The 21470-nt window shown below is 46.4% G+C and overlaps 1 protein-coding gene across 4 annotated transcripts in view; it reads right to left on the bottom strand.

The window, feature by feature from the left end:
- The window catches only part of TMCO3 (transmembrane and coiled-coil domains 3), a 57779-nt gene that overhangs the window by 5411 nt on the left and 30898 nt on the right, over positions 1–21470 (bottom strand). For all 4 annotated transcript variants that reach the window (XM_009192286.4, XM_021929824.2, XM_021929823.2 and 1 more), the window contains 2 exons: positions 8842–9037; positions 3268–3418 (listed from right to left, as the gene is read on the bottom strand). In XM_009192286.4, the coding sequence (XP_009190550.1) occupies positions 3268–3418; positions 8842–9037 (347 nt within the window). The remainder of the gene's footprint in view (positions 1–3267; positions 3419–8841; positions 9038–21470) is intronic.

The following is a 21470-nucleotide window of genomic DNA, read 5'->3' as shown; positions in this document are numbered from 1 at the left end:
TCAGCACAGAAGCCCTTCCTCGCTCGGGGCCTAAAGATTGCCCTTCTCCTTTCATACCCTCCAGATGCAGCCTCAACTCAGAAGCACAGCCTGGGCCTCACCCGGCAGGCACGAGCCTCAGGGCTGGAACCCGAGAGCTACGCCTGCTGGCCTGCAAGTGGCTGTGGCTGACCTGCAGCAGAGTCTCTAAGGCTGCACAGGGCAGGCAGCCCGGACACATCTGCTGGAGCCGGGAGTTCCCCCCGGGCTTCTGCCGCCCTGAAGTGGACATCAGGGCCCACGCACAGAGGCAAAGCTGCCATCTGAAGCGTGCAGATGCCGTCTATGTGCTGCCTGGACTCTAGAACAAAAATAAGGTCCTGGCCGAGTTAGAGAAAAGAATGAGCTATAAACAAGTTTCTCAGATGGCAGAAAAATTAACTTGAATTCCCTGATATACTTAGTACAAAAAACTAGAGCACAAACACGTAGAATTATGTGAATTGAAAGGGTTCTCAATACAAAAGAACTCTAGTTTGAAGATAATTGCAAGTATGTCTGCGTAAATAACATATTTATGAAATTTTAAGATTTTTAACAAGAGCAGCTCTCAAACATGCATGTGCAACAAAGCCCTGGCTGACAAGACACCGGGTCATGTCCAGGGCAGCCTGGGGCTGGGGCAACATGGGAAAAATCAGGTCAGACCTGATCCATGTTATTAGTCCTCATCTAAAAGAAGTGAAAGGAAGATCAGGAAATCAGTTTATTTAGCTTCCTGAGGAGGCGTCACCAGGAGTGAGGGCAGGGGGCAGGGGGAGGAAGCGGGGGTCATACACAGGGAGGGCGGGGGGCAGGGGGAGGAGGTGGGGGTCATGCACAAAGGGAGGGAGGGTGGGCGGGGGGCAGGGGGAGGAGGTGGGGTCACACAGAGGGAGGGCGGGGGAGGTGCTCCTGAGACACAGTGGCTCATAAGGCTGCACTGGGGTCAGGAGGTCACAGAGCCCCTGCTGAATGGTCCTATTTCACCTGCTTGTCGACAAGGGCCCCAAGCCTCCCAACTCTGTGCTGCTTTCAGGACTGCCTCGGCTATTTATGGCCTTTGAATTTCCACATAAAATTCGGAATCAGCTTTTGAATTTTCAGTTTTGTTGAGGTTGTGCTGAGTCTGTGGCCCCTGTAAAGCACAGGGCATCTCAGACCCCTGCCAAGTGGACAGCTGCCAGGGACGTGTCCTGACGCCAGACCCCTTGTGATTCCATCCCTTTCAAGTCACTACTCCAGGCTGCTCCACAGAACCCAACAAAGGGCCCATCTCAGTATGCTCAATTTAAATTTTTTTGTGTCAAAATTAGTATTTCCTCCAAATTTGCCACTGACATGTTAGTTTCCATGGCCGACCCTGAGCTTCCAGGACTTGCCCTGTGTGGGCACCAGTGCCCGTGATGAGGGGGAATGAGAACACGCATTCTCCCCTGAAGGTGATCTGGCTGCTTTCGATGCCCACCGACAGCACACATCTCGGTGGCAATAAAGCATGGCAGTGACCAGCAATCGTGTGCATGGCAACAATCTTCCTCTTGCAGAATAAAGAGCCCGAGTAGCCAAAGCAACTCCAAGCAAAAGGAACAAAGCTGGAGGCAGCAGAGGCCACCTGACTCCAAACTCTAGCACAGACTACAGCAACCAGAACAGCACAGCACTGGCACAGAAACACAGGCCATCGGGACAGGTAGAGGACCCAGAAATAAGGCCGCACACCCACAGCCATCGGCTCTTCCATAAAGCCTACGATAACAAGCACCAGAACAGGCCTCCCCATTCAACAAACAGTGCTGGGATCGCTGGCCAGCCACACGCAGAACACGGAAACCGGACCCCCTCCTAACACTACATACAAAATCAAGTCAAGGTGTAATAAAAACTTATATGTAAAGCTGAACACTATAAAATCCCTGTAAGAAAACCTCTGAACATCGGCCTTGGCAAAGGTTTCATGAAGAAGACTGCAAAAGCCATCGCAACAAAAACAAAAATTGACAAGTGAGATCAACTAAACTAAGGAGCTTCTGCCCAGCAAAGAAATGCTCAGCAGAGCAGACAACCTACGAATGGGAGAAAATACTTCCAAACTATGGATCTGACAAAGGTCTTGTATCTATAATCTAGCAGGAACTTAAACAAATCTGCAAGCAAAAAGCAAACAACCCCATTAGGAAACAGGGAAGGACAGGAACAGACCCTTTTCGAAAGACATTGACACGGCCAACACAACACGTATATGGAAACGATGCTCAACATCTCTGGTCACTAGAGAAACGCAAATCAAAACCACAATGAGATACCATCTCACACCAGTCAGAATGGCGATTCCAAAAAGTCAAAAGGCAACAGATGCTGGCGAGGTTGTGGAGAAATGGCAACACTTAGACAACCATTGGTAGGATTGTAAATTAGCCGCGATGGAAACCAGTCTGGAGATTTCTCAAATAACTGAAAACAGAATTACCACTGGACCCAGCAATCCCACTGCTGGGTCTGCATCCAAAGGAACATACATCCTTCTGCCATAAAGACACAGGTACTCACATGTTCATCACCACGCCTCTCACAACAGCAAAGACATGGAATCAGCCCAGACTGTGAATTCCAAGGATCCCACTGTCCATCAACAGTGGATCAGATGAAGAAAACGCAGCACAGACACGTCAGGGAATGTTACATAACCATAGCAGAAGGAAATCACGTCCTTTGCAGCAACACGGATGCAGCTGGAGGCTGTTCTCCATATGAATTAACCCAAGAACAGAACACCAGATACCACATGTTCTCACTTAAAAGTGGGAGCTCAACACCGAGTACCTGTAGACGCAAAGACGGCAGCAAGAGACACTGGGGCCTGTGCGAGGTGAAGGCTGGGAGGAGGAGGGTGAGGATTAAAAAACTACCGAGGGTCCTATGCTCATTACCTGGGTGACAAAACCATCTGCACACCAAAGCCCTGCTACACTCATTACCCGTGTCACGAACTTACACAGGCACCCCGAGCCTAAAAGAAAAGTGGGACAGAAGAAACAGTATAGTAAAATAAGATTTCTCTGCGCTCTATAAAGCAGAAAATAGTTTCTGGCTACTAGCAATCCAAACTGAAATATGCTGAATACACTTAATTTTTAAGATAACCATTTTTGCTATATAAAATATAAATATATATGCACATAAACACATTACAGAACCACTCTGCATGTGTTTAACCCCCACAATTATAATGTAAAGAAGGAAGATTACCTATTGAGGCGAAGAAAACGATGGCCAGGAAGTCGCGGATGGGTTCAATGGAGGCGGCGATCTCCTCGGTGACCATGGGGCCCTGAGAGGAGACCAGCGCTCCGGCCAGGAAACAGCCCAGCTCCATGGAGACGTCCAGCAGCTCCGTGACCTGAGAGAGGCAGGACTGAGCTTTACACGAGACCCCACAGTGCACCAGGGTCACCCCCATCCCAAGGATACCCCGAGACCCAGCAGAGCCACCACAAGAAAACACAGAAGCTGCGCAAATGGAGAGTGGTCCTGGGGCCTCTGCTGGGTCTCAGAGGTTGACATGTAGAGGCTGCTATTAGTTGAATTAACCTTACTGGGGGAAAAAAATTATTTAAAAATATTTGAAACAAATATCCATACAGATTGCACTGAAATTTTTGAATGAGAATATTTTTCAATTGTTTTAAATATTTGTGATATGTTTTCTTTACCTTGAATCAGAATAGCCTGGTGGTAGTGTTAGAAACGCATTCCCACTACCAGCCTCAAAGCAGAGAGAAAGCGACAGGGCGACAAGCAACGGAACTAGGCGGGCACGAAGCCAGAGAGAAGCATTGGCATGTCTGCGGCGGCTGATCTGATAACCCAGATTCGCGGCCACGGCAGAGTGCTGGCTGGACAGCCACGACGCAGGAGCCTCATGGCAGCTCTGTGAAACGCAGGCTTCCGGCAGCCTTGTGGATGAGGCACGGCTGACACCGGCCAACCTGAAAGATGATTTTTATCTTGAGAAAGTAAAATTGTAGACGATAGCAGCATCAGACGAAAAGAAAAGAAACTTGTAAAGAACTACGATTTTTTTTTTTTTTTTTTTGAGACGGAGTCTCTCTCTGTTGCCCAGGCTGGAGTGCAGTGGCCTGATCTCAGCTCACTGCAAGCTCCGCCTCCCGGGTTCACGCCATTCTCCTGCCTCAGCCTCCCGAGTAGCTGGGACTACAGGCGCCGCCACCTCGCCTGGCTAGTTTTTCGTATTTTTTAGTAGAGACAGGGTTTCACCATGTTAGCCAGGATGGTCTCGATCTCCTGACCTCACGATCTGCCCATCTCGGCCTCCCAAAGTGCTGGGATTACAGGCTTGAGCCACCGCGCCCGGCCAAGAACTACGATTTTTAACGGCAACAAAAACATCACATCCTGAGGATTCAACCCAAAAGAAGACCTGCACCCGACACTGCAACACACTGAGACCCACGAAAGATGAAAGATTGAGATAACAGCACCACGGGCTCAGCACGGCAGACCGGCGGATGCCCCCTCACGTGGCCGACAGACGCACAGGAATACCAAGAGACTTCTGTGTGTGTGAAACTGACCAGCTGAATCTAAACACTCGCGTGGAATCTGGAAAGAGTAGGAATAGAGCCAAGACGACCCTAGCATAGAACAAAGCTGGGCCCAACACAGAGATCAAGCTACGGTGCAGCTGAGGGCAGGTGGACAGAGTCAGAGAGGCATGTGCACACACACACACACACACACGTACCACAGGTACACACATCACACACAAAGCGGACACACACGAACACATACCACATGCATATATACCACACGCACACAAAGCACACATGTATGTACGCACACATGCCACACACACACACACATGCCACACCAAAGTACACACATGCATGCACACACAAACGCATACACATGTACACATGCCACACATAAGGCACATGCATGCATGCCCACATACACAATCACATAAAGCATACCACACACAGACATGCCACAAAGCGCACACATGCAGACCACGTACACACACCACAAAGCATACATGTACACACCATACACAAAGCACATACATGCATGCACACAGGTACACGTCATGCACAAAGCACACACACATGCACATGCACGCACAAACATGGCTACTTGGTTTTTGACAGAGTGACGCTATAGAAGGGGGACAAGAGGTCTTTTCAACGCATGGCATTCAGAAACGCACGTGAATGAAGGAATCCTCATCCACTCCCTCACTTCCAACACAACGGAAGCTCACCTCTGAGTGGACTGCAGAGCTAATGAGAAAAGCACAACAGAACGCTCACTGACAATAGTAAAGAGCATCTTCACAACCCAGGGGCAGGCGGATCTTTCACACAGACACAGAAGACAGCCACGAAGAAAACAATTCATAACTGGATGACGCTGAAATTAAGAACTTCTGTTCATCAAAAGACACCAGTAAGAAAGTGAAAAGCCAAGTCACAGACTGCGAGACATTTGCAAACACGTATCTGACGTTCTGGCATGGAATGTTTTTCAGCCATAAAAAGGGGTGAAGTGCTGGTGCGCACGGCGACGCAGCCAGGCCTGGAGGGCGTGACGCCAAATGGAAGCCAGACACAGAGGCCCCCATGTGACGTGGCCGGAAGCAGCGGCCCTCAGGGCCGGGAAGTGGCTCCGTGGCCATGAGGAGGTTGGGGGGAGAACTGAGAGCGATGGGGACTCCTTTGGGGTGGTGGATATAATTGGATAGTGGTGATGGTGGCAAAGCATTTTGAATACTGACTTTCAAATGATTAAAATGGCAAATTTTACGTGAATTTCATCTCAGTAAATAAATTTTTTAAAAGGACAAAAAAATCTGCCGACATATAAAAAATAATTCCTACAAATGAGAAGAAAATCCTCACCCTACAGAAGAACGTCCTGGAGGCTTTAATAGGAACACCACCGGGACAACACCCAGATGCCCCTGAGCTTCTGGAAGGGCTCGAGGGACTAGTCATTGGGAAGTGGACGCTGGAGCCCCCGTCAGAGCCCTGAGATGCTCCAGACACAGAGCAAGTGCAGGGAGGCTGTGGGGCACGGCGTGCTCACAGCACAGCAGCAGGATGGGCTGAGCCTCCGGAAGGGCTCGAGAGACCAGCCATCAGGAAGTGGACACTGGAGCTCCTGTCCGAGCCCCCGTCAGAGCCCTGAGAAGCTCCACACCCGCAGCAAGTGCAGAGAGGCTGTGGGGCACGGCATGCTCATGGCACAGTGGCAAGACAGGCTGGCACTGGCATGGCGACTGTGGGGAAACCCACGTCATGACTAAGGCTGAGCTCCTGTTTACTGTGATCCCTGCAACCCACCTCCACAGGCACCGCACGAGGCTCATCAGCAGTCAGCACCTTCCAAACACACGAGAATGGACAGCGGCTCTATTCGTAACAGCTCTAAATGGAAACGAATCCTAAGACTGAACAGTGGAAAGAATCCATTGTGGCACCTGGTGCAGACGCGCAGAAGGCCCAGCACCCCAAGCGACTGGCAGCAGGTGCAAGGTGAGTGCTGCCCAGTGAGCGAGAAAACGCGAGAGCCGGGGAGAGAGTCACTATAATGGAAGAAGCCACTGGGAGGGCAACACCGAAGTTGTCCAGATAAGACAATTTCACTGGGAGTTATTTTCAAAGAGAAAAATACTCTGGAATGGATAAAGCAATGTAAAAACTTAAATAAGTCACACTCTTGAAATAGTTAAAATCCCTACAGCCAGAAGCAAATCATAATTTTCTCCCAAGTTTACAAAATAGTAGCAGGCAATTAAATTATATATAAGAAACAATTTTTGTTAATTTACTTTTTTAAAATGGAAACTTTTTTTTTTTAAAGACAGAGTCTTGCTCTATCACCTCTGCCTTTGCCTCCTGGGTTCAAGTGATTCTCTTGCCTCAGCCTCCCAAGTATCTGGGACTGCAGGCGTGTGCCAACACGCCCAGGTAATTTTTGTATTCTTAGTAGAGACAGGGTTTCACCATGTTGGCCAAGCTGATCTTGAACTCCTGACCTCAGAAGATCTACCCACCTCGGCCCCCCAAAGTGCTGAGATTACAGGTGTGAGCTACTGCGCCCGGTGGAAACTTTTTTTTTTGCCCCCCTGAGACGGAGTCTTGTTGCTCTGTTGCCCAGGCTGGAGTGCAGTGGTGCGATCTCAGTTCACTGCAACCTCTGCCTCCTGGGTTCAAGCAATTCTCCTGCTTCAGCCTCCTGAGTAGCTGGGATTACAGGTGTGTGCCACCACGCCCAGCTAATTTTTGTATTTTTAGTAGAGACGGGGTTTCACCATGTTGGCCAGGCTGGTCTTAAAACTCCTGACCTCATGATCTGCCTGCCTCAGCCTCCCAAAGTGCGGAGATTATAGGTGTGAGCCACTGTGCCCGGCCGGAAACTTTTTATTTTGAGATAATTACATACTAACCTGCAGTTTTAAGAAATAATACAAAGTCCTCATTACTCTTTAGTTTCCCCAATGGTAACATCTTGCCAAATTTCAGCACAAGACCCCACTCAGGTGCTGATATGGATACAGCGAAGACAGCGAATGCCATCCCCAGCCCCTCCCCAGACCACTCTTCCTCAGTTCCTGGGAACCACGAGCCTTTCCTCAATTTCGTAATCTTCTCACCTCATAAATGTGACACAAAAAGAACCACACAGTATACAGCCTTTGGGGGCTGCCTGCCCACTCTGCACAGTTCTCAGGAGGTGTGTGCTGGTGGTTTTACTGCTGAGTGGCATTCTGTGGTGTGGACATAGCTCAGTTTGTTGAACATTTATTTACCCACTAAAGTACCTTTGGACTGTTTATGGCTAATATGAATAAAGCTGCTATAAACACCTGTGTACAGGCTACTACTGTGTGAACACGGCTTTGTTTCTGTGGGATAAACAGCAGGAAGTGCACCTGCTGGGCTGAACGGTGACGGTGCCCAGGCGCACTGTCAGGACCACTGAGGCTCTCTATGGGGGTCCAGGAGCATTTCCTGCCACTCTCATGTAAAGACTGTCGTCTCAGTAAGGAGAAGCCCACTTTCCAAAATGAACTTTATTTATTTAACCTTCCACATGGCATAAGTCATACAGTTAATTAGCATGTGAGCAACACAGAGTTAAAAACTGCTTTTCCAAACTTAATTTTGTATTTCAGGTTGAAAGCTATTTGAAAATTTAAGACAGAGTAGCATGGTTTGATATTAGTGTTTATGGCGCTTTTTATGATCAGAGTTTTTTTGTTTTGATATGGGGTCTTGCTCTATCACCCAGGCTGGAGGGCAGTGGTGCGATCACAGCTCCCTGCAGCCTTGACCTCCTGGGCTCAAGCCATCCTCCCAGCTCAGTCTCTCCAGCAGCTGGTACTATAAGTGAGCACAACCATGCCCGGCTAATTTTTCTATTTTTTGTAGAGGAGGGGTTCTCACTATGTTGTCCTGGCTGTTCTCAAACTTCTGAGCTCAAGCGATTCTCCTGCCTTGGCTTCCCCAAATGCTAGGATTACAGGTGTCAGTCACTACACCTGGCCCACAGATTTAATGTAATACTCACAAACAGTATTTTAGCAAAGTGCTTAAGAGTATGAGTCAAGCCAGTTAAACGGGTTTAGCTCATTGTATTACATATTGATGGGTAGTATAAGAAAGTGTGTATAAAATAAAAAATACTAGTAAATGTTTCAAATATTTTTAACCATTATTAAAATGAAAAGGTAAAGAATGGATCACAAGATTTCAGTGAAAGAGATATCAGATTTCATAAATAACACAGTTTGAGAATTACCGTTAACATTAAGAAGATAAAGGCAGATATTCCCAAGATCAGGATTTCTTTGTTCCCCTTGCTTTCCACGTGCAGCTTCCGATAATAGGGTCCAATGAGATACTTCTTTATAACAAGACATAAAAGAAAAACCGCCGCTAGCGAAAAAAGAATCTGACCAATCAAAACCAGGATTCGCAGAACTTCCATGACAATGCTAGGAAAGAAAAAAGAAGCGACATGTGATTTCACTTCCAAAACACAGTTCTCTAAAACTCAATGAAATAACCTTTCACTTTTTTTCTTTAACATGCTACAAAATAAATTACCTGAATCACACACATCTTTATTTTCAAATACAAAAACACCCTATGAATCATACTCATCTCAGAAATTAAGTTATGTTGAGCCAAAGGTAGAAGCTGGATTGGTTTGCATCCAGCAAGTGAATACATCCAGTATTCACTTTGGGGTGAATACGTATTCTAGGATGTGAAAATTCTCGACTGACGGCGTTCCTATCTCAGCTGATGCCTGATGATGAAATTCCTCGTCAGGCCTCAGCCGCACGCGAAAGTCTCCGTCAGGCAGTGGTTGCTCTCCGTGCCCCACCGCAGTCTCCTGATGGACGAACTCTAGCGACCATCATCAAGGCACTCCTGATACAGCCACTGAAGTCTGTGTCTGTAGAAAGTAATTCTTTGCTATGTTCCGTTTATAATATACTACCCGGATATCAGAATAGATCACCATCTCAGCCAACGGACTTCCACTATCTGAGGTCTTTACAAATATACCTGTATTTAACCTTAGCCTTCCACCACTCAGGCCACAATTCTGGTGAAAGTTTCCTCGGTGGAAGAAACCTATGATTCCCAAGGGTGTCAGCCTCTGCAGCCTGGCTTAAAGCAGAAGTGCCGGAAACTCAAATCTCAAACTGCCACGATTCCTTGGAGGAATCAGAGCAGAGCTCAGCTTGAAGCAGAGGGATGGAATGAAGGGATCAACAGCAGCCACAGAAGCAAATGTGAGGCAGCGTCCTTCAGAGCCCGCTGCGCCCACGTCTGCGACTTGGAAGGAGGCCCCTTTCTGCAGCCCTGGCAGGAACGGAGACGGACTCACAGCCAAGCAGTCCAGGCCTGCTGCACTCCTGACAGCTTCGTCACACTGCCGGGCCCACATCTGGCCCTGGGCCCAGCACCGTGGTCCCTGTCTGGAACGCCACCCCTTCCCCTGCAGCTCCAGTGGCCTCCTCTTGACCCATCTGCTCTCCACACAGAGGCCCAGACAGCTCATCAGGATCCTCCATCAGCTCCCGGACGCTGGGATGGAACCCAGGCTTCTCTGCCCTGCCATGCCCTTCCACTGCCCCAGGCCACCGAGCAGCCCACCCACACAAGCCGCAGAGCCCGCTGCCTGGGAGGTCCCTACCCTAGAATCTTCTCTCCACAGGCTCAGCTGCGTTCCTCAAATTCCAGCCCCGTCTCCAAGGCAGAGCCTGCGCCAGTCTGGAGCTCACTGTTGCTCACCAGCTCACTGCCCCGTCTGAATCATTCGCAGGGTGGTTTCCTGCTGCAGACGTCTTGTCTACCACTCATTTGTTCATCATTCACTCATTCTCTCTCCGAAACACAAGAGCAGCTCCCCACATGGGGAACGTCCTCTGCTGAGCTCACCCTTGCATCCTGGGCCCCTAGAGCACTGTGTGCCACCTGTTATGGCAGCCCGCTGAGAACTGTCTGACCCCCACTGCCACGTCACAGATGAGAACGGGGCAGAGACCAGGTGATCTGCTCCAGGCCACACACCCAGAGCAGAGCTGGGGACGACCCAGGTGTCTGGCTCCAGGGCCAAGCCCCTAACAGCCACACAAGCTCTCCACAGCCACTGTCCCCAGGGTTTGGATTTAGGTCTCATTCCCCAAAGACTCCCACAGTGTCCATGAGATGCAGTGATGAGGGCTCAGAAAGACGCCAATCAGAAGCCACAGTGCACTCAACTCTGACCTCTTTGAAAGACGATCACCATCACGTTTCTCAGGATTCCGGCTCACCGCCATGCCACCTGCAGGTCCACACGTGTGTGCTGCTCTTGATCTGCACGTATGGGGCGCACCGTGTCCATGACTGTTCTGGCTGCCTCCTCTCAGCGTGTTTGGACAAGCTTCCCATCAGCACGGCTGATCCGCTGAGAGGTGAGGAGGGGCTCCCTCACGGGGTGCACCAGAATTTGCTCAGCCAGATGCAAGGGCTGTCCCGGTTCTCACACGGACTCCACGGCCATCCTGGTTCTTGTGCACTGTGGTGGCCAAGGGGCCTGTGGGTCTATTGATGGTGGCAGTGGGTGCTCACTAAGGGAGACAGGCACCTCCCACTGTGACAGGTGCTGTCTGGTGGGCTGCCAGGAGGTTGCTCCAATTCCCATCCCAACAATGACACCCAAGGCACCCCACTTCCCAACCTGGGCCCCACCCAGCTTCTAATGGTGCCCAGTCTGATGGGTGGGCAGTGCCATCACCCTTCTTTGGTGTGAGGGTGGGTGTTTCCTGCTTTACTCAAGTCGAATTACCTGTGAAATATTATGAGGGAAAGAGTTCTTTCCTCTAGGAATGATCAAGGTTAATTCTGAATAAAGCCTAATAAGAAAGCAGAGTTTATTACATTGCAACTAATTTTCTTTCTTTGATATTTTAAATATAAATTTTCCCTGGTTATTAAAATTGAAAGGGAGGTTTTCCCAAATTACAGAAAAGTATATATAGTAGAAAAAACTTACTACAAATCTACTAGTCTACTAGTAGAAAATCATTAACACCTTGTTTTATATATATATAAAACATATGTATATATATTTCTAGTCTATTCATGTTCTTCTATGTCTAATTAAAATAATTAAAAAATATATATATAGATATATTTCTTGAGACGGAGTCTCGCTCTGTCACCCAGGCTCTGGAGTACAGTGGCCCGATCTCAGCTCACTGCAAGCTCCGCCTCCTGGGCTCACGCCATTCTCCTGCCTCAGCCTCCCTAGTAGCTGGGACTATAGGCGCCCGCCACCACGCCCGGCTAATTTTTTTGTGTTTTTAGTAGAGATGGGGTTTCACTATGCTGGCCAGGATGGTCTCGATCTCCTGACCTCGTGATCCGCCTGTCTCAGCCTCCCAAAGTGCTGGGATTACAGGCATGAGCCACCGTGCCCAGCCAATATCATATATATTTTTAACAGTTATGATATATAATTCACTTACCATACAACTTACCCATTTAAAAGTATTCAATTCAATGGTTTCCAGCATATTCACAAAGTTACACAACTATTACCACAATCCATGTTAGAATACTTTCATCACCCCAAAAAGAAACCCTGTACCCATTAGCACTCGCTCCCCATCTCCCCCAACCTCCCCAGCCTCTGGCAACCAGTAATTCATTCTCTCTGTACAGACTGGCCTAGTTTGGACGTTGGTATGAATGGAATCACACAGAGTGTGGCCTTTTTGTCCAGTTCTTTCACAAGCATCGTGTTTTCAAGGTTCATCTGTGCTACAGGATGAATCGATGTTTCTGGGCGGCAAGCCACCCAGGTGCCGAGGCAAGAGACCGAGGGCACGAGCTGTTCCAGTGTAATAAAACATATAAAATAAGAATAGTTATACTAGATATAGATCATAGAATTATATATGAATGTCATTAATCATTAGTTTGTAGCAATTACTCTTTATTCCAGTATCATAATAATCCTCACTCTACAATCATAACCTAGGAAAAACCAGGCCATACAGAGATAGGGGCTGAGGGGACATAGTGAGAAGCGACCAGAAGACAGGAGTGTGAGCCTCTGTTATGCCCGGGCAGGGCCACCAGAGGGCTCCCTGGTCTGGCGGTAATGCCAGCGTCGGGGAAGACGCCCATTGCCAAGTGGACCGTGGTCTAGAGGTAGCGTCAGTGTCAAGGAAAAACACCCTCTACTCAGCAGACCCGGAAAGGGCGTCCCCCTTTCCCTGGAGGAGTTCAGAGAAGACTCTGCTCCTCCACCTCTCGTGGTTGTCAGGCCCACCCGCAGTTATCCGGAGGCCTAACCGTCTCCCTGAGATGCTGTGCTTCAGTGGTCACACTCCTGGTCCGCCTTCATGTTCCATCCTGTACACCTGGCTCTGCCTTCTAGATAGCAGTAGCAAAGTTAGTGAAAGTACTAAAAACCTCTGATATGAAGAAATAATGCCGTAGGCTGTGTCCTCTCTCTCCCTCTGTCTCTCCGCCTCGGTGGCCAAACAGGGAAGGGCCCCTTGTCCAATGGACACGTGACTCACACAACCTTGTCAATCATTGGAGATGGCTCACACTCCTTACGCTGCCCTTTTGCTTTGTATCCAATAAATAACAGCGCAGCCAGGCATTCGGGGCCACTACCGGTCTCCGCGTCTTCTCTTTTATCTCTTTGTCTTGTGTCTTTATTTCTACAATCTCTCGTCTCTGCACACAGGGAGAAAAGCCCACTGACCCTGTGGGGCTGGACCCTACAAATGTTCATTCTATGTTATGGCTGAATAATATTCCTTTGTTTGGATATAGTATGTTTTTTATATCCACCTGTTATCTAACTGACATTTGAGTTCTTAATACTTTTTAACTATACGAATAATGCTGCTTGAACATTCATGTACAAGTTTTTCATTGTGGTGAAATTCTCATACCATAAAATGTACCAAGTTAACCATTTCTGAGTGCATAACTCTGTGGTATCACGTGGATTCACACTGTTGTACCCCCATCACCACCGTGGACCAGTCTTTATGTGGATGTATGTTTTTCTTTCTTGTGGATAAATACCGAGAAGTGAACAGCTGGGTCAGACGGGAGCTCTGTGTTAGCATCATGAGGACTGTGGTCGATAATTCTGATTCTGTTTCTTTTCTTTCTTTCTTTTTTTTTTTTTTTGAGATGGAGTATTGCTCTGTCGCCCAGGCTGGAGTGCAGTGGCGTGATCTCGGCTCACTGCAACCTCTGCCTCCTGGGTTCAAGTGATTCTCCTGCCTCAGCCTCCCGAGTAGCGGGGAATACAGGCACGTGCCACCATGCCCAGCTAGTTTTTTGTATTTTTAGTGGAGATGGGGTTTCACCGTGTTAGTCAGAGTGATCTCAATCTCTTGACCTCATGATCCGCGCCCCCTTGGCCTCCCAAAGTGCTGGGATTACAGGCGTGAGCCACCGCGCCTGGCCTAATTCTTTCTTAAGTTTAACAGTATAACAGAGTACTTTTCCAAGTCATTAACTCTTTGTAAACATGAAGCGTCATGACTGAATTAGAACAATTTCAGTGGGATCAATACCTGTACTGCATTAATTTTCTGAATTGGAAAAATGAAAAAAAAAAGCTTTAAAAGTTTTCTGATTAAGACAGTATCTATGCCAACGTTTTAGACCTGTGTGTAACTGGAAAGAAAGTGGCAGTGAGATCAACATGGTATTTGAGTTTTATAAGGGCCCTGCAGTCTCTGCCAGGGCTCTGCCTGTTTAGTATGGAGAGTCCGCCCTCCGCTGAGAATAACTGATTGTGCATGAAAAACGCTCAGACCTCTTAAATAGAAGTCAAGTCATCTCCCGCCAGCATGACAACTCTTCTTTCTGTTGTCCAAATTGTCCTTCACTTATGTTGAAGATTGTAGCCAGAAGGAATAAGAACTGATTCCGATTTGGGGGTTGGGACTAAAAGTGTTATTTTTCCGATACTTAAAGACATGTGGATCAAAGGAAAATGGCAATCATAAGGACCCTCTTAGCGAGTGAACTTTAACCACTGCTTCCACCAGCAGCTGCACTGAGCGCCCTGCCTGGTTGTCTCTTTCAATCTTCCCATGGTCCACCAGGCAGGCACTGTTCCCACGTCCTCCCCAATTTACAGAAAGCTGCCAAGGCTTGCACGGCCAGAGCACAGCCAAGCTGGGGCTCTAGCCTGGGCTGAACCTCTGGAAAACCCACGTAAAAAGCCATTCATTCCTTCTACTTTCCTGCCTGCCTGGCTGAGCTACCAACAGCAGGGAAGACTTAACGTAAGATCTGGCAAAAGGCAAATACTAAAAAATTTTTCCACCCCACCGTCTGCCATGAGGAAGCCCTTGTTAGCCATTCGGGCAGGGGTGGGGCTGGGGGCCTGGCAGGAAGCAGAACCCCGTGGCCAGGCCTCACACCACCCTCCGCAGGGGAGCCACTGGTTTAAAGCCTCCTAATAAACACACGAACCACCCAGGATACAACGAAAAGTCACTCATCATATTAAGAATCGGGAAAATCACAACTTGAAGGAGAAAAGACAAGCACCAGACTTCACATCGAGACGAACGGATGCTGGAGTTATCTGACGAGGGTGCTAAAGCAGCCATGATTAAAACGCTTCGAAAAGCCACAAACACTCTCTGTAAACAAATAAAAAATAGAAAACCTCAGCAAAGAAATACAGGCTACATAAAAGAAGCAAGTGGAAATTATACAACTAAAACAATACAGTCATCATAAAAATCTCTGGGGATGGGCTAAGCGGCAGAGTGGAGATGAGAGAGGGCAGAATCAGTGACCCCGAAGACAGACAGAATTCATCTGCCTGAACACAGAGAAACAGACTGAGGACGGGCAAGGCCTCAGGGACCCGCAGGCCCCTAACAAAAGAGCAGATTTCTAAGTTTCTGCAATTGCAGAAGGAGACAGCAAGTGGACTGAAAAAGGGTGTGAGGAAATAATGGCTGAAAATTTCTTGTTAGCCAAAAGACAAAAACCCACAGATACGAGAAGCCGAGTGAATCCAAACAGAACAAACCCAGAGAAGTCGGCTCTGGGACGCACAGTTGTACAATTTCTGAAAACTAAAGACAGAGAAAAAAACCTCGAAAGCTGCCAGAAAGAAACCCCTCATTCCTTCGAGAGGAGCACAAGCCTAAATGGCAGCAGGTTTCACAGCTGGAACACAGAAGCCGGGAGCAGGGACACGCACTTCCCAGGCACGGGACGAGGGGAGACACCACCTGGAAATCCACATCCCGCGAGAAGCCCTCGGAGTGACGCGGGGACAAAGGCCATTCCCAGACGAAGAAACACTTAGAGAATTTGTGGCCAGCAGATTAACTATGAAAGAATGACCGAAGAAAGTTCTCCACACAGAGAGGAAATGATTACAGAAGATAGCTTGGAACATCAGAAGGAAAACAACATCAAAAATAGGTGTGAGAAGAATAGATTATCCTTTTCCTCCTGAGTTTTCAAAACTGTATTTGATGTCTGCAGCAAAAATTACAACACCATCTGATGTGGTATTCAATAAAAGTAGAGAAAAGACAACAATTATACAGTCATGTGTCACTTCACAACGGGGATACATTCTGAGAAGCATCATGAGGCAATTTCATGGTTGTGCAAACATCCCAGAGTGCACTTACACAAACCCAGACCCACCCAGGCCACCTGGCACAGCCTCCTGCTCCTGGGCCACACACCTGCACAGCATGTGACTGCAGCCAACTGTAACACAATGAGAAGTATCTGCATATCTAAACACAGAAAATATACACTAAAAGTATAGCATAAAAGATAAAAATGGCACACCCATATAGGTCGCTTGCAGGACTGGAAGTTGCTCTGAGTCAGGGAGTGAGGGTGAGTGAATGTGAAAGCCTCGACCCTGTGCACCACTGCAGACGCCACAGACACTGTCCACTCGGGCTACACTAATCTGAGACAGTGTCTCACTCTGCTGTCCAGGCTGGTGCGCAGCGGTATGACCACAGCTCACTGCAGACTTTATCTCCCAGGCTCAAGCAATCCTACAGCCTTAGCCTCCAGAGTAGCTGGGACTACCGGTGTGCGCCACCATGCCTGGCTATTTTTTTTTTTTTTTTTTTTTTGGTACAGACGAGGTCTTTCTATGTTGCCCAGGCTGGTCTTGAACTCCTAAGCTCAAGCAATCCTCCTGCCTTGGCCTCCCAAAGGCTAGGATTACAGGTGTGAGCCACCACACCTGGCCAACGACACTGAGTTTATTAAAAATATTTTTCTTTCTTCAGCATTAACCTTAACTTACTGTAACTTTTTAACTTTATAAATTTTAAGGTTTTTAAAAACTTTTTGACCCTTGTAATGACACAACACAGAAACACTGTACGGCTATACAAAAAATATTTTCTTTCTTTTTATCTTATTCTATAAGTTTTTTTCTATTGTAATTTTTTTTAACTTTTTAAACTTTTTTGTTAAAAACTAAGACACAAACACACATTAGCCTAAACCCACCCAGGGTCAGGACCATCAGTGTCGCTGTCGTCCACGTCCACATCTTTCCCACTGCAAGGTCTTCAGGGGAATAACGGGCACAGAGCTGTTGTCTCCAATGATGACAATGGCTTGTTCTAGAATAGTTCCTGAAGAACCTGCCTGAGGCTGTTTGACAGTTAACTTTTTTCTTTATAAGTAGAAGGAGTACACTCTAAGTTAATGACAAAAAGTAGAGTATAGAAAATACATAAACCAGTAACAGTGATTTGTTATTGTTATCAAGTATTCCATTGCATACCTAATTGGGTGTATGAGACTTTTATATGATTGGCAGTGCAGCAGGTTTGTTCATGCCAGCATCACCACAAGCACGGGGGCATTACACTGCCCTGCGACATCACCATGGCCGCAACGTCACTAGGCAGCAGGAATCATTCAGGTCCATAGAATCCCACAGGACCACTGCTGTACAGGTGGCCCGTCACTGACCAAAACGTCATTATGTAGTGCGTGACTATTTAACATGTGGGCGGGGGAGGCAGCTAAGTGGAAATAAGGCTTCTACATTTCACTTGAAGTGGTAAAATGTGGATTCCAGTAAACGGCGATAAGTTACATGTGTCCACTGTAATACCCAGAGCAACCAAGAAAACCACACACAGCAATACACTCAAAACATTATAAATGAGTCCAAATGGAATCCCCGAAAACATGCAGGCAACCCATAGAGATGTAAAAGAAAAAGAATAACAAGAGACAAAAAACAAATAAAACGCTGACTTAAGTTGCAACGTATCAATATTTACCTGATCTATAAATGGTCTAAACATACCAATTAAAATACAGAGACTGGCTGAGTGGACTAAAAAAAAGTCACCCAACAATATGTTCTCTACAAGAAACTCCCTTCAGTACAAGAGCATAAGTAGGTTGAAAGGAAAAGTATGAAAAGGACACACCACTGCAGACATTGACCAAAAAAAAAAATTAATATTACATTAATATCAGATAAAGTGAATTACAAGGCAAGGAAAATTACTAGCAATAAAAGAAATATGGCCAGGCACAGTGGCTCACACCTGTAATCCCAGCACTTTGGGAGGCCGAGGCAGGAAGATCACTTGAGGCCAGGAGTTCGAGACTAGCCTGGCCAACATGGCAAAACCTTGTCTCTACTAAAAAATACAAAAATTAGCCAGGTGTGGTGGCACCTGCCTGTAATCCCACTACTCAGGAGGCTGAGGCATGAGAATCACTAGAACCCAGGAGGCGGAGAGCCGAGGTCACGCCACTGCATTCCAGCCTGGGCAACAGAGCGAGACTATGTCTCGAAAAACAACAACAAAAAGAAATATTACATAATGATAACAAGATCAATTCACCAGGAAGACAAAATGATCCTAAATATGTATGTACCAAACAAAAGAGCCCCAAAATACATAGAGCAAAAGCTGATAGAACTCAAAGGAGAAACAGACAAATACCCAACTATAACGGGGGACTTCAACACCATCTCCCTCGACAGCTGTTACAACTACAGCAAGAACACGGAATAGTGCAATTAACTGACATATATTTACAAAACTCCACTCAACAATAACAGAATATACTTTTTTTTCCTCCCAAGTGACTTTGGAGCATTTACCACAGACAGTTGTCACTGGCCATAAAACAAACCTCAACAAATGTAAAAGAACTGAAATCATACAAAATATTCTCAGGCCACAGTGGAATCAAACTACAAATCAGTAACAGAAAGACATCAGGAAAATCTCCAGATGTTTGGAAATTAAGCAACACTTCTAAACAATCCCTGAGTCAAAGAAGTATCAAACGAAAATTTTAAAACTCATTGAACAAAATGAAAATAAAAATACAACATATCAAAATATGCAATGCAGCTAAAACAGTGCTGAGAGGGAAATTTATAGCACTAAATGCTTACAGTAGAAAAGATGAGCAGTTTAAAATCAATAATCTAAGTTAATACCCTAAGAACCTAGAAAAAGAGTAAAATAAACCCAAAGCAAGAAGGAAGGAAGGTGAGGGTAAAACTAATGAAACTGAAAACAACGAAATAAAGAAAATCAGTAAAACAAGGAACCAATTCTTTGGAAAGATTAATACAATTGCCAAATCCCTAGACAAAGAAGATGCAAGTTATCAACATAAGCAATGAAACGGGGGATATCACCACAGACTCTGTGGACATGAAAAGAATGGTAAAGGAATACGACACAAAAACTCTACACATAGAAATCTGACAACTGAGACAGAATGGAATGATTCCTCAAAAAGCTAAGCTACCACAACTCAGCAATATGAAGTAGATATTCTGAATATCTACTGGGACTATTAAGCAAAAAAAAAATTGGTAAGAAAACTCCCCAAAAGGAAATCTCATGACCCAGAGGGTTTTACTGCAGAATTCTACCAAATATTAAGGAAGAACTGACATCAATTTTATACAATGTTTTCCAGAAAATAAAAAGAAAGGAACACTTCCCAAAACATTTTGTGAACCTAGTATGACTCTTATTACCAAAACCCAGAGTATCAAAAAAAAAAAAAAGAGAGAGAGAGAGAAAAAACTACACACCAATCTCTCTCATGAACTTAGACCCCAAAATCCTCAACAAATTAGCAAACTGAAGGCAGCAATGTATAAAAATAATTATATACCTAGACCAACTGGGAATTATCCCAGGTATGCAAGGCTGGTTCAACTTTCAAAAATCAATGTTATCCATCATGTCACTTAGCTAAAAAAGAATGCTGGGCGCAGTGGCTCATGCCTGTAATCCCACCACTTTGGGAGGCCAAGGCGAGCAGATCACAATGTCAGGAGTTCAAGACCAGCCTGGCCAATATGGTGAAACCCCGTCTCTACTAAAAATATGAAAATTAGCTGGGCATGGTGGCGCACGCCTGTAGTCCCAGCTGCTCGGGAGGCTGAGGCAGGAGAATTGCTTGAACCCAGGAGGCGGAGGTTTCAGTGAGCCGAGATCATGACACTGTACTCCAGCCTGAGCGACAGAGCGAGATTCCATCTCAAAAAAAAAAAAAAAAAACAGCAAAAAAAGAAAAATTACATAATAATATCAATTGGTTTAGCAAAAGCAACTGGCAGAATCTACCACGCATTAATCATAAAAACTCTCAGCAAACTAGGAATAGATGGGAATTTCCTTAGCTTGACAAAGAGTGTCTACAATAAACCTATAGCTAACATCACACCTAATGGTGAGAGACTGAACGCTTCCCCCTGAGGTCAAGAGCAAGGCAAAGATGTCCTCTCACACAATCTTTTTCAACAAAGTACTGGACATTCCAACCAGTGCAATAACGCAGGAAGAAACCCAAAAGCATGCAGGTTGGAAAGGAAGAAATAAAGTACATGAGACGGGTCCTAGCACTTCAATCTGGTTCCAAAAGAAGTTTCAAAAAGGTCTCCTAATTTTTGATCAGTACTCATTGCTGTAAGAAGTGCAATAAAGAGATTAGATCTAAAGCACAATATTTACATACATAAAGTATAGTATATTGGCCTACAACAAACTCAAGCTTAGAGTCCCATCCCACTTTAAGCTTCATAGAGCACCCTAGACTTTGCAACTGTCCTTATTTTCTGGCTGATATTCTTGGAATGTATTTGTATATGCGGCACAACCTACAACTTTCTGGATAAATTAATTCTTCCCATTTGGCTTCTCTCTCCATACGAACCCAAGCAGGTGCAGTTTACGTTTGGCAATACGATATTGGGAGAATGAAAAGAAGGACCGGGGAAGTGGTGATGATGACAGTGACAATGACAACCACACAATGATAGATCTCTCACACACACACACCACACATGCATGCAAACACACAGATATATCCCACATACGCACACGTGGATACCCCCCCAGACATACCACAGAAGACACACACACACCACACATGCAGACACATGCCCCCCACCACACAGGCACACCACACGTACATGCAGATATACATGAATACACGCACACACATACCATGTAAGCACACAGATATACCCTACACACACACACACATACACACACACACACAGATACTCCCTCCCCATGCACACATACACACGCATACAGACACCCCCCTCCCTCCACATCACTTACTATGTTCTGGGCATTGTTCTAAGCATGTTTATAACTGAACTCATTCATTCCTCCTGACTACTCTATCGGTGGGCACTACTGCTACCCCTATTTGATGGAAGACAGGACTGAGGAACAGTGAGGATGAGTCGCCTGCCCGTGGTGAGGAGCTGCTAAGCACAGACAGCCAGGGCGTGAGCAAGGCAGTGTCGCTCCAGGGTCTGTGCACGGAAGCCTGAGCCATCTGAGCTCAGAACATCTCTTTTGAAAA

The sequence above is a fragment of the Papio anubis genome, chromosome 15, assembly GCF_008728515.1.
Source record: "Papio anubis isolate 15944 chromosome 15, Panubis1.0, whole genome shotgun sequence".
Taxonomy (NCBI): domain Eukaryota; kingdom Metazoa; phylum Chordata; class Mammalia; order Primates; family Cercopithecidae; genus Papio; species Papio anubis.
The sequence above is the reverse complement of the archived record's forward strand: the minus strand, read 5'-3'. Positions and strand labels throughout refer to the sequence as shown.